General features: G+C 36.2%; 1 protein-coding gene across 1 annotated transcript; it reads left to right on the top strand.

The window, feature by feature from the left end:
- Positions 1 to 751: 751 nt before the first annotated feature.
- Positions 752 to 13,967, top strand: MED1 (Mediator complex subunit 1). The gene is made up of 9 exons (XM_088204855.1): positions 752 to 992; positions 4,658 to 4,791; positions 4,946 to 5,069; positions 5,134 to 5,579; positions 5,665 to 5,917; positions 6,032 to 6,212; positions 8,780 to 9,130; positions 9,202 to 9,709; positions 10,842 to 13,967. Exons 1-9 carry the CDS (start codon positions 798 to 800, stop codon positions 13,816 to 13,818), a joined length of 5,169 nt encoding a protein of 1,722 aa, XP_088060981.1. The 5' UTR covers positions 752 to 797; the 3' UTR covers positions 13,819 to 13,967.
- The last annotated feature ends 500 nt before the right edge of the window (positions 13,968 to 14,467 follow it).

The following is a 14,467-nucleotide window of genomic DNA, read 5'->3' as shown; positions in this document are numbered from 1 at the left end:
TTGTTGAAATTATCTTAAATGTTTTCCTCCCGTTTCTAATAATATATTGTTGCTAAAATGTTTTTTTGTCCACGAGCATTATTAAAACAAGTATAAGAACAATATGGATATTGGTTCCCCTTTCGTGACAGAACAGTTTTTGTCCATTTTTAAGGATACTGAAAGTAGCACAATCAAATTTATTAAAAAAATATTGGTTGGCGAAACACTTTAAATGTCGCTTGTGAACACACCATGTCAAGAACGAACTGAATTCAGAGAAATATTGTGTCAAGATGTAACGCCATTTTTAAATTCGGATCAAAATATTTCGTTATACTGAGATCAGTCTTCGTTACAATGAAAACATTTTGAAAGTTTTTCAGAGACAAATTGAAGATTCGTTATACTGGGAATTTCGTTATTTCAATATTCGTTACAAAGAGATTTCACTGTATTATGTTAATTTACATAATGAAATTTTATTCTCGATTTCGTATCTTCTCAGTAGCACATTTTATGAAAAAAAATATCCTAAAATCATCATCATTATGTGATTTTAAGATTCATTGTAAATATATAGTTGTGCGATTTCTTATTTTATTATATATTATCCCAGGCGAGGCAATTTTTCGGTTCCAGCGTGGGCTTAAATAATATATTTTTGGTGTCGCCGTTTAAAGACTCGTTAAATAGCTAACCGATTTAGCGCTGTTTAGTTAGCGTGTAGTCTATATGTCAAGTTGAGTGTATGGCCGCAAAAGTATCGATTAGATCCGTCGGTTGTGTCGGCCGCGGCGGCCGCGGCGGCGTTGACCATGAACGGGTGCGCGTTGCCTGCGCCCTCGGCGCTCCCGGCGGCCGCGCCTCCGCCCCCGGCGCCGGCGCCCGCGCCCGCCGCCGCTCCCGTGGACCGCTTCCAGATGGAGCTGCTCATGGAGAAGCTGCGCACCAAAAACTCGCAGTACAAGAGCTTGGCGGAGACGTCCAAAGCTGTCAGAATGACGATGCTGGTAAATTCTCATTCTTCGCATACGCATAGCGTATATACACATTTTTTATATAATATATACTTTCATTTCGACAAAAGCAGTCGAGTCAGCTAATTCTCCAAAATTGTCGTTGCATTTTTAATGAGTCATTTCGTTTAAAAGCAGATGTTGACTTGACACTCTTAGATTGAATACATGACGTTTTTAATTTACGGTTCTAGATAATTAAAACCATGTTTATCATATGGCCCAGATTTCATACATAAAGCAGTTACTCAATAATAAATAAAGATAATACAATTTTAAATAACTGCTGACCTATAGATATATTTCCAATCACTGTGAGCAATAGCAATTTCTCATTGTTAATCAGCAACGCGAATTTAAACACAAACACTTTTGCACCAATTCACAAAAGCTAAAATCATAAAATCTCACCAAATAAATACTAAAAATATGTCTTATGTTCGTAGAATAAAAATCGAACAATGATTTTAACGTACGAATGCAGAAACATTCAGAAAAAGTTTTATTTTATTAAGATAATCATCTTCACTCTCTCCTATTTTTTTCCAATAAGATGCTAATTTATAAATACCGTTTTTATAAAACGTTGCAAATAGAAGCGAAAAATCAACCAAACTCTTTATTTTGTAATTGTCTGAAATAGGGGTAGTAGGTTGGAAAACATGATTTTACATCCTGATGCACAAACTTTTTCTTGGGTGAGTGAATGTAGCAATAATAAAACTCTTTCAATTAACGAGCCCTGGCGTGTTTTTTTCCAGCTCATCCTAGCTTTACGGTAGATCTCAGCCATAATAAGTTTCGTAATTCTTCAGATCATGTCTGGGAGATCAAAATTAGTGATTATTATATAAGTATAATTCCAATCGATAATCATAGATTACGTTTTTCTAATCTCATGGATGAATAATTAAAATAAAATAGATCTAGGTCTTGCATAGTGACATCTATTGATTTTAAACTGTAATAATATCACTAACTTACAGACTGATTTCAGTTTGGTGCTTTCCGCCACTTATTTCTAGGTGTTGATTGGGCTTACCCTGTTACAAAAAATGAATAAATAAAATGACATTTATAAAGCGTGTAAAATCATAGATGACGCTTTTGATAAAGTATACTATACAATCATAAAAATCAATGTTTTCCAATGAACTAACGACATTTTTCCTAATTATTCCAATAATCATCAATAATTTGTTGTTTACGATATGCTCTGAAGTGCTGAAAGGATTTAAGTATCGTCCATTTCTGTTTTTACGTAAACACAGCAATTATTCATTTAGACTTTTTATTATATGTTGACAATTTAAAATATTTCAATTGATTAGAGCAATCGCTGATACTTCATCTCTACGAGATGATTCGAATTTATTGTGGAGATAGGCTTCAGTAAATCATTTAACATTCTAAAAAGCAAGACTAGAATTCTTCGCTAAAGATCTTTAATTTTAAAACTCACTCGGTCAATATATAAGGCATCAAAAATGCTGGGGTTTGTGTTGAAATTCCTTAAAATTAAAAACGCATATAAAAGAAATTCCTAAGATAAGAAAGAATATCAATATTTTTCCAATATGACTCGTTGAGTTTGCGCATTGTTATTTTATGTACTAGTAATGCCGGTAGACTATTAGTAACTTTGCATTAGGTCTCAACTAACCACGGTTGACAAGTCAAACAGAGCATTGGTTCGCGCACTGTGTCACAATCTGATACTCAGCTAGATACATTTTTACTTGCACATTGACCAATTATCTCATATGCCTTATGCAACTACGAACTGAGGGCTTACCTTAATATGGAGCTCCCGACTTAAACCTTCTGAACTCCAGTACATGTTTGTGCGTTCCAAACTGTGACACAGTTTCGACCTATCTTTGTGAAATCGAATACTATTCTATTACAGAATGAAGTATCTGGAGATATACACTACCGGTCAAAAGCTTAAGACCAGATGTTCATAGTCACGAATCCACCTTTATTTCTTTTAACTATTAAAAATCTTGTTATCTAATCAAAGAATCGACTATTTTCTTTATTTGCCATAATAATATTTTGGCATATATTTTTAGACTTGCCCTTTCTATTCTATGCAGAGGGTCATAAAAGAGACAAGCGTGACTAATCTGTACATTTGAAACTATACAAATCACAGTCTGGAGAATTTTCGTTCCTTTTTTTTCATTTAGTTTCATCTTATTGAACTCGTTACTATTAACACATTGTTGTCGGGACACGGATTTTTCCGTTTTTGCAGAACTGCTGCTGGATTGCGGGACCCGTAAAAATCCGTTTTTTGTAGTCTGTTGCTAGAAGTCGGCTCACGTGTTTATCCGTGTAATTTGAACTGCATTTTTTTTTTGTTGTCAGCAGCTAGATATCACTGCTTTGATATTCAATAAAGACATTATTTTATTCGTCATCGCATTTATTACAATTCCACCAAATGTATTGTACTAATTTTGATATTGATTTTTTATACCGTACAAAAAGTTAAATAACGAACTATAAAAAATTCCTGTTATCCCAAATATCTTCCATTATGTCACAAATCTATTCAAGATGCTTCGAGGAATTACTTTCTACCTGATTTAAAAGAAGGGATGGTCGGGAGTGAGAAAACAAAACAAATTCCAATGAAACTTGACCTAGGGTAGATAACAAGCAACGGTCATTGCGACACCTGTGACTTGTTATAAAAAAAATACATCATTACAGTTACGCGTAAATGTTCGGTCGTTCGGTTGTCTAAAAAATAGTTTTACACCCCGAAATGTTTTCACCCGATGAAAAGAAATCTGACGATGAATTTGTGTGGATAATTTATCTGATTATTGATGATTGGACCAAAAGTGTGGATATGTACCTTTTGACATACCTCTACACAGAGGTACGTGTTTTTAGAGATATCATACGTTGAAAAACTATTCATAAAAACAAATTGTGACATATTTTAGTTTTATTTAGTGTTTAATTCAATTTTTTATTACATACATTTTTATAGTACTTTTATGTGCAAAATAAACGCAAGTTTCCAGTGAATATAAAAGTGTCAACCTCCATGTTTCTTCTTTATTTGATAGTACTGTTTATGGTAAGTCTGGGTTTAAAATTTCATAATTTTATATTGTATAGTATAAAAGTTATGGCGAGTTTCCGAAAAAAAACGCGGAAATTCTTCGTTTCCGATTAATTCCGCGGCTGCTAAAAAATGGCCCGCGCCAGGCTTAAGACAATGCGCGAAATCACCCGACAACAATGTGTTAAACTGCTTATACTTGTTAGTTTTGCGAACGTTAAAAATTAAAATCTCTTGCTACAATGGGGCGGAAAAATAATTTATAAAAAGAGCTGCGATTGTCACTCTTCACCAGGACAACAGAACTCGGCGATACATTGACTAAAAATGAAATATTTCTAAGACCACAGTGCAGGAAGCTATTAAAATATTTAAAAATACAGGACTAAATTGTGATAAACCTCAATCTGGAAATCTTAAAATTACATCAAAACAACGGGATCAGTATATAGTAATTTTAAGTAAAACAAATAAAAGGCAATTTTTGAAGAATGTTATAAGGAATTTTGTGCCAACGTTGGTCCACTGTATAAAGTGTTTAAAAATAATGCTATATTATTATACTTGACTTTTACAGGATAAAAGGTGGGCATTAGACAGTACGGACAGAACCATTTTACAAAAGTGTCTCGATAGTCTACAGCACCGTATTAAAGTGTGCTCTTTACAAAGTTTAGTGGAACGACTGGAATGCCTTTCTCGTCAATTAGGGTAAGTCTTCAATTTATCTCAATTAAATACTACCGCCCAAATGCTTAAGACTAATACAACTCGTTAATAATTGTTATTTGGTATTAAAATTTTGTGCGGCAGTGTATATTTGTTAAATAAAGCTGTCGATTTACTTTTATCCTTAATTTTACAGACTGAAATTTATGGTCGGTGCTTCGGGAGTAGATTTATTTATATCGTCGGATATGTTTTATTTAGAAATAATCTTAGAGCCGAGCGGAGCGGTGAAAGATGTAAAGATACATCACGAAGGAAAGGTAATTTCATCCGCTTGCAAATGAAGACGTTCTTCATTTTACAATATATGTTATTATTTTGCAGAACGAGCAGCAATCTTGCGAAGAATTAGTGTCTTGTATCAGTCGAGGCGATTTTGCAGATTTCACTGCCCAATTAGAAGGCTTAACAGCTGTGTATCAGTTGAACGCTCAAAAGAATGTGAAGTGCAAAGCGTTCAGTGCGCTGACGGCGCTAGAGACCGATCTCGGAACGCTCTCCCAGCTGCAGGCGTGCTTCAAAGACCCTTGGGCGCAAGTCCATAAAAGTCCGATCGGACTCGTTCACAAGAGAAGAGGCGGACACGCGATGCGATTGACTTATTTCATATCGCCGTACGAAATTGCCAAACTTCCCGGAGGAGCGCTCTCGACCGAGGCTCTGTTCAAAGGAGTGGGACTCTCTGCACTCGTGTTGCTAGAGACGGCTCCCGCTCATCGACTTCAGCTCGCGCCGCTGGTCTCATTACCGCAGCGTCTTCAAACGAACAAGTATTACAAACTTTATATAACAGTGTTTATATACGGTAGGCGAATTGATGGTTAATTTTATATATATTATTTAATACTGTTCTAGCGGTCCGGTCTACGCTCAGTTAGGAAATAATAATAGCGCTACGCTACCGGCTCGGTTTATATTAAAATTATCACAACCAATGCCCATTTGTGGAGCCCTATTAAAGATAATGACAGCTGCCGGAGAATCGGAAGCGAGTCCTGCGATGTCGCCGAATCCGACTGCGCCACTCACCGGAACGCGTCCGTTGCTCTCGCTCGTAGTGCAACATGTGGCAATGACTGAAATTAATTTTAATAAAGGACTGTTTGTTGTAAGTGTGCTTTGATTTTAATTAGTATCTCTTAAGAACCATTGTGATGATTCAAAGATTCATAAGTGTTGAATTGACATGTTAATAGAGAGTTTTAATAAGTTTTTTTTTCAGAATTTACCGGACCAGTGTCAATGTTATTTTCTTACTGAAACAAACGGATTAGACGGTTGCATAGTGGAGTCTATACCGTTTACGCATCCCCGTCAAGTGCCAGCTTTAATTGCATGTCTTCGACAACAAGCTCTCTTTAACACGCTAGTCGCTAGTTGTGTACGTCTTAATAGTAAACAAGGTATTTAATTTAGAAGTTTTGTTCAAATAGTCCTGTGCAAGTTTGCAGATTTTTGCCACAAAGATTAGATGTTTCGGAATCTTAGGTTGCAGATGGATTTATTTATTTAATTGAAAAATTATCATAATATATAAAGCCCACAAAAGGGAAGCACTAGTTAAACATATTAAAAAACGCCACTTGGGACATGGTTTACGGAGCACATTATCTGGGGGCGCAGATCCTCGACGATTCGCCATCTAGAGTTGTCAGCAGGGTGCATGATGGTGTCGTCCTTAGAAGAATGAGGTGGCGCAAATTCCTGACTTACCTTCTAAGAAAAGTCTCACTCCGTGGTTGCAGCTCTAAAGACGGCACTATCAAGATGGGAATGCCTTTAATGTTGGCATCGGTCAAAGTCGAAAGCTTGGTGTTGGGCCATCTACGGTTGAGTCCAAAAAGGGGCGCAGGCCTAATGCTTTTTCTTTCTTATAAAATCCGAATTCTGCTTTATATTTTTTTTAAAGCAGTTTTATAAACTATTGGAAAGCAGTTTAAAATTTGGTTCTAAGAAATGTCGTTATTTCTCTTGTAGGTACCAAACGGTCGTCACATATGTATTAAATTACACACAGACTTAAGCCATATGATTATTTTTTGTCATATTAGTTATTGTTTTCTTAGATTTCGATTTTGTTTTTAAAAATTGGTCATTTTCAACCCGTTTCACAATTTTCTGCTCATTGAATGTTGTCGTACAAGGCAGCATTACACTGTTAAAACTTGTCTCGCCACCTCATATTTAAATGAAATGCTCATGTATGATATTAACACATTAAATAACAGATGCACAAATTTGTGCATTTCGTCATTTCAAATTCATATAACAAAATCACACGTTAAACTGCATATTTACTGTAAAGTATTCGTTTAGCGCTTTAGCCAAAGATGTTATTAATTTTATAGTTTAAAAAAAATCAATGAACAAAATTCCAGAGGTAAAAAATAATTTCGTTTCAAGGCTGTGGTGACAGATTTTTTCTATGAATATATCCCATATATTAAATATTTGTAATGATGAAATCAGTTACCATTAAACTGTGAATCGTGTACCAAAAAAATAAAAATGTATTTAAATAATTTTTAACACCTTATGGTTAATATACGTGGTGATATTCGCACGGCACCCAACCGTGCAACATTGACATTTTGTTTGATATTTGCACAATATAACAGACAAACAAATACAATGAAAGACGCACATTCAACTACATTAAAAATACGCACTTGTAAAAACTTATTCTATTCCAGGATTGGTATTTTTTCAAACTATTGCCATAATTAATAGTAATACTAACCATTTTTTAAATTCCGGGACTATAAATCTCTCCATTTTCACGAGTGAGCCGAAGTTACGTATTTACGGTGACTTCTCCCAATATCGGTTTGTCTCCTCTGATATTGTCTAACAAATTATCACGAATAAACTGGCACACCTTCAAAATATTTTAAACTTCCTGGAGGATTATATTTTGACCAGTCCAATATTGTATCAGGAATATCTTCTTTTGAAGATGCTTTGAAAGTAATAAACGTATGGTCTTGCACTTACGTTGACTTCTGTCCAAAATCTTCTTCAGAATCACTGTTATCATTAATCATCTTCTTCAACTCTATAAGGTTGCAAAAGATGATCTACAGAAGTTTCTTCTAACAATTTTTCTTCTCTTTCATTCATTTTGTAACAATCACAAAACAAAATAATTATAATTTCAAAGTCGGTAAAAAATCTTTTAATACAGATCTGCAAGTACTTCGCTCTTATTGGTCAACAATGTACATAAAAAGGCAAATTTTCAAGAAAATTTCGTTATTGTTTATAATTTATATTACTATTGTGTTTCCGTCCATCCGTTCAATTTTATCTCTTTTATGACTAGATGAAATTCGAGTTCCTTTTTTATTACTTATGGCCTTCGAACTTATTCATTAATCCCTAATCTGAGGTTTACTGCCAATACATGGACCTACGCAAACCACCGGTTAGGAGTCATTGATGAAGGTTATTGTTATTGGTATTATGCCTAAGAAACTGATTAAAACATAAAACCATGTATCAACATGTTTCGCTGCCAACAGTATTAAAGTTGAACGGTTGTGCGAATATCGTCGCGTAATCGACCGTAAAGTGTTATAAATAAAGAAATTATTGTATTGTCACAAATTTATCAACAAAACAAAATATCGAAACGCCTTCAGTCTTAGGACGTAATGGGTGTCTATTCTTCATAATAATTTATTAAAAGTATAATGACATCCTTCTCAAATCGTAATGGAAGATATCTTTTTCAGGAATATTTCAATTATCTTCTATAGTATCTCTAAATGTCTAAAAGACTTGGTACTATTAGTATGAAATTTTTTCTCCTTATTTTTTCATCTATCAACATGAAATATGGTTACCATATTGAAAAAAATTATACAACTAAAATCAGCATATAATTATACATGTGAATCGAGTTTTCTTATCTTTGTGGCAGAAATCTCGTCCAGTAACCAATTTATAGTAATTCATACACAATTTACAGATTTAGAATCATCAATCATGATCGAAATGAGTGCGTTGTCTTGGCAGCACATAACCGTTTCGTTAGAACAACCTGGCGAGTGCGGAATGGCAACGATAGAGATAGAATTGCCCGAGGGAGGAAGTTCGCCTCGTGTTTCGGTGCAAGGAGGCAGCGGCAACAACGAAGTGTACGAGGAGTATCTGGCGCGAGTGTTGCAGTGCACACTTTCTGTGCCGTTGACAATTCGAGCTCTTCTCGCACGTTGGGAACGGGATTCTAGGCCGGGTTTTAGTGGGGGCGCGGGGGGGATAGACAACGATGGGCCACCGACCTCTCCGCGCCCACATTATACCCCTCATTCGAATCAAAGTAATTAATGGTCACATATTATGCTGCAGCGTTCCGAGAACAATATTAAACAGTATAATTTAAATTTTTAGATAACTTTATTAACGAGTCTCATCAAAATTTGCAACTGTTCAACAACCAAGATGGAAATTTAGCCTCGATTATCGGCAACGGCAACAACATGCAAAACTGTCAGAATCTAAGCTCTCAACAGCCTGCGCCTTACGAGGAAAAGAAAGTTTCAAAAAAGAGAAAATCGGAATACAGTAGTTCGGGGAATGCGAGCAAAAAGAGCAAGCCGCAAGTCATGTACAACGTTTTTGTAGAGAGCTCTTCAAGCGACTCGGACAGCGGCGGCGACTCCGAAGTCGAAGAGGACGATACTATAATACAGTCCGACAGTTCCAACGATGAAGACGAAGAAGCGCAGCCTTCTCCTTCGTCGCACACAGGGTTCGTTTCGGATCTGGAGCTTTCGGGGCTGGACCCCGCCGAGTTGATCGGAGGCTCGTCCAACGATGTTAAAACTAGTTGTTCAGAGTTTGAAAATTCAGGAGACGGTGATAATAACGATCTTCAGGAAATGGACGATATAATACGGTGAGTGTTTGTTTTTGTTTTACTTTTTTGTTTCATTAACATCAAATAATTAACGACGTTTTAATAACTCATTTTCATACAACAATGTGATATTTGGTGCCATCTAAATATACTGTCTAATTATTTAATTTGAGCAAACATGCACAATGCTTTATATTTGTGGTTAATATCGACGAAGAGACTATTTCTAGTCATATAAATATTTTTTTAACTAAATGTGAAAGTATTTTTTGTATTGGAAATTCTAAATTGTCAAATTAATGTATATTTATGTACATTTTAGATTGTGCATGTCTGTTGCTAAAATATATTCATTTTTATTAACTAGCTAACCAATAATTTGGGAGAGTTGGAATCCTTTTTTTTATTAATTAAAACGCGTGTGTGTGGTAAAATATAGAAAGAACACATTTAAAACTGCTTTTTGAATAAACAAGTAAAATATTTTTAAATACTGTATAACTTGAATCGCTCCGAATATCACCCAATATCGTAACAATGTGAAGCAGTTTAAAATGTGTCCCGAGATTTTGTTCGTCTCAATATTTGGTATGTAGTTCTTCCGTCGTGTTCATCCTGACAAATTCTTGTATTCAATCACAAAAGATAGTCTAGCACAAAATATGTCTTCCAAATGATATATGGAAATTTTATAATAATCGTTACTGGTTACCGAGTATGGCCCGTTTTATGGTCGTTTAACATATAAGGCGTGTTTAGCTATGCTGTAAATGTTCATATTTTTAATACTAAAAAGTCACTAACTAGTGCTAAAAGTAGTCTTATCAATGTGATTTTAGAAATATCGGTTATAATAATTATATATTTTTTGTACTATTATTGAATTGTAAATATACTTTCCATATGTCTCGATGTATATTATATTCTGAAAAGTTGATTTGTTGAGAATTTGTACAGGTTAATCGGTTTTTATGTTTAACTATTAATTTTCACATCGAGCATCGGCACACTGCAATCGTGCGCATTCATTATTACATATTGTTATATGTGGGAATATTGATGTTAACTCGCATTTTTATATGATCTCATATGTTTAATTAGTAACGTACGTAGTAATATTTATATCAAGTTATTAATAAATACTTAAAAATATTACTTTTTTCTTCTTCAGAACATCTAACACCACATCCACATTTGAATCTAAAAAACATAAGCAAAAATCTCGCGAAAGTCGAGAGCATCGCAGCAATAAAATAAACAGCTCTTCGCTGCTAATGGAATTAGAAGGAGCCGGCTTTATGCCACCGTCGGTTAGCATCACGCCTATAACTTCCAATCCGTCAATCTCTAGTCCGAGTGCGTCGCCCAATTTCTCGTCGGCCTTGACCGGCATGGGATTAGATAAAAGGCCAGGAATCGAAATTATTCCCATAACTTCGAGTCAACAAACTCCCTTGTCCAGCTCTCTCACCATAATTCCCATTCCTTCTTCTCAGTCTAAGTCCGGAGACGATAGGCACCGAAGCGAAAAGAAATCTAGTTCTAGCAAATTGTCCCGAACTAGCAGTAGCGACAGAAGTAAAGATAAAAAAAAGAAAAAACGAAAGGAAGATACTATGGGTCCGCCGGACAAGTTGCCGCCGAAACAAGATCCGCTAACTAAACCGGTTTCGGTCAGTATCAAACCTACGGACAGATCGCATTCTCCCGTTTCTATGAGATCTTCGTCTCCCAATACTCTGATGCGAAAGTTTAGTCCAAGTCCGACGCACGGTAGATCCGTTTCAATCACTAAAACGACTTCCGGAAGTCCTAGCAGTGCGAAGAGTATGGGAAAGCCAACTGGCTCTTCCGGTCACCACAGTAGTCCCAGACATTCCCCGGTCCAGTGCAGTCCTAAACACACACTCGCGGGGTATTCTAGTCCAAAAAACCACGGAATATCTTCGCCAAAACACAATTCAACTTCCACTAGTTCGGGAAAGCCGAGCATGTCCACGCTCAAGTCCGCGGCTAGCGGTTCTCCTTCGGGAAAATCCGGCTGTAGCAGTTACGACATGTCGAAATTAACCAAAACGTCCAAAGACAGTTCGACGTCGAGCGGTAATTCTAAAGATAAAGAACGTAAATCGGGAACTTTGTCATATTCGAGCAGTTCTGGGAGTAGTAGTCCAAAGTTGAAATCGTCGAGCGTAAAATTAAAACAGCTCGATCTTTCGGTTACTTTGACGGATCAGCCGCTATTGGGTGCGAACGAAAGTATGGTGTCGCCGATCGTAGATCTCGGCAAAACGACCACTTCCAATCAAGTGCGAAATAGAAAGGGTTCTTTGAGCGCCGTAATCGATAAGTTGAAATCGGCTCAACATTGCGGTTCAGAGTTGGACATCGGAGGAAAAACGTCTTCATCCGGTAGTAGTAGTAGTAGCGGTAGTAGTAAAGATCGAACGAGTTCGAGTTCCAATAGAATCGCCGATTCCAAAACTAGCAACACGAGTAGCAGTTTAAAAATAAGCGAAAATAAAACTCAAGAATATATGGTTAAACCCAGCTCCGACGGAATGAAAATTACCATAAACAAAACGAGAACTAAAGAAACCAGCGTTAGTTCGGGGCCTTTGAAATCTTCTAGTTTTAGTGCCGGTTCAAATTTAGGATCCAGTAGTTCGGGCTCCAGTACGAAACAATCCACTAGTACTCATTCCGTCAGCGGAACTGGTTCGCCTAAAACGCACACAGGTTTAAAACCGGGCGTAATCAGCGGACCGGCGTCCAAAAAAACCCAGGCGTTGCAATCGTCTAAATCTAGTATGTTATTTAATTCTAACATGGGAAGCATATCGCAAAGTTGCTCTAGCACTAGTAGCAATAATAATAAATCGAATTCGGCAAATATGTTAGGTGGAAGTTCTAAAATAACGTTTTCTAAATCTAATTCGAGTTCTTTATCAGGGACCACCGTGTCGAAAAGTTCTTCAAAATCGAGCGGATCGCCAAAAATGTCCATGTCCGATACTTCTAAGATAAATAGGGATAGAGAAAAATCGCGTTCGAACAAGAGTAGTTCAATGTCGAGTATTAATAGTGATAAATCTATTTTTTCATCTAGTAAAAGTAACGAGAAAAGACTAAGTCCGGCTCCCTTGAGGGACGAAGATGGAGATAAAGGCTTCAAGCTGTCATCTCAGCACGGGAAAGAGCAAAATTTTATCGTAGAAGGGCTTATTAAATCCTTAGATACTAGTAAATATCAAATACCAAAATTATCCGCACGAATGATCTCTGACGAAAACAAACTGAAAAATTCTTTAAACTCTGATAAAAACATTTCTCTTTCTTCCGCTTCGCAAAGCGACGCATCCAATAGGAACGTATCCAACGACCTTTTGGACTATATGGTTCCAAGCTCCAAGTATCCATTTCAACATCTTGCCAATGCAAAAATGTCTGATCAAATTCAGAAATCGCATTCTTTAATTTCGTCTAGTTCTAAATCCTCCATTAATCTCAGTTCTACGAGTCCTAAACATCAAACGAATCCCTTACCGCTTTTGATGTCTTCTAAATCGTCCGATTCCAGCGACATGCAAACCTCCAGTTTTATATTCGGAAACATATCTAAACTGTCCGAAAGTTCGAAAGATGCGAAGGCTCTTGACGGAAGATTGAATCCTTTACAATCCGAAACCAGTCCTAAAACATTCCCGAACATATCTGTGTGTAGCGCCGAGACTATAAATCAAACTGTGAAACATATGGAGATTGGATCCATTAAGACGTTTACAATGCCCCAGATGAAATCTACAGACGAAACATCGAGAAAGGGTCATTCGTCCGAATCGAATATGACTGACAAATCGTCACACGACACGGACATGTTGTTGGACTTTTCGTCGTGTTCTACTTCTAAAAGCAACGACATGAAGAATAAATTAACATCGGTTCCCGAAAGGGCGTTGAACATGGGAACGGGCGGCGGAAATCCGAGAAGGCATACTCCGCCCCACGCCACAGCGCCTTCTCTCTCCGTACACATAGTAAAATCTCCGGCTCAGTCTCCCTTAGTCATAATTTCGCCGCACTCTAACTCCCCGTGTATCACCGACGACGAGCTGATGGACGAGGCCGTCGTCGGCTCGGGAAAATGAAGATTAATCACTTGTGCGTAGACGATAAAGTTGTGCTGTGTTTGCCGGCAGAGCAAAGTGATTACGTATTGTGACAATATAAATAAGCGAAGTTGAAAAGAGTGATATGTTTGTATGTAAGAAATTTAAAATTTTGATTATTGCATATATATTTATATATATTTATAAATATATTTTTAAATTAAGTATTACTATTGTTTATTTCTAAATATTATATACGCATATATTATGTACTTTATAACGAAATGATGTATAGATATATCGTGACATGTGCCTGTTTGAACTTAAACGCTTTGATTTTGTTCCCGGGCAAAAATATTTTTATTATTAAAATGTAAGGAAGAGTATAAATATATTTTTTAATTGTGTACATTATTTTTGTGAGTTGACGTTTATTACACATGATTTTAAGTTTGTTATTACAAGTGACAGAGGCTGAGTTATTTTATTCAACTATACTGAATGATAACAAAACGCCACTGTCTTATTAAAGCCATATTGTTTAATTATTTCTTTAAAATTGTAATTTATTAAAAAAACAAGCAGTGAGTCCATCAAAATCTGAATCAAATGTAAATAAATGTATGCCCTCTTTTATTCTTATTTATATATTTTATTTATATGGTGATACATACATAAGCTGTGTCTT

This window comes from Plectrocnemia conspersa, unplaced genomic scaffold (assembly GCF_051122295.1).
Source record: "Plectrocnemia conspersa isolate PC_06_02 unplaced genomic scaffold, ASM5112229v1 ptg000014l, whole genome shotgun sequence".
NCBI classification, from domain to species: Eukaryota; Metazoa; Arthropoda; class Insecta; order Trichoptera; family Polycentropodidae; genus Plectrocnemia; species Plectrocnemia conspersa.
The sequence above is the reverse complement of the archived record's forward strand: the minus strand, read 5'-3'. Positions and strand labels throughout refer to the sequence as shown.

Bases quoted from the DNA above. Each gene is read 5' to 3' on its own strand.
- MED1 (XM_088204855.1), top strand. From the start codon at position 798: ATGAACGGGTGCGCGTTGCCTGCGCCCTCGGCGCTCCCGGCGGCCGCG. The intron at 9,131-9,201 runs GTAATTAATGGT...TTAAATTTTTAG, and splicing joins TACCCCTCATTCGAATCAAA to ATAACTTTATTAACGAGTCT. The intron at 9,710-10,841 runs GTGAGTGTTTGT...TTTCTTCTTCAG, and splicing joins GAAATGGACGATATAATACG to AACATCTAACACCACATCCA.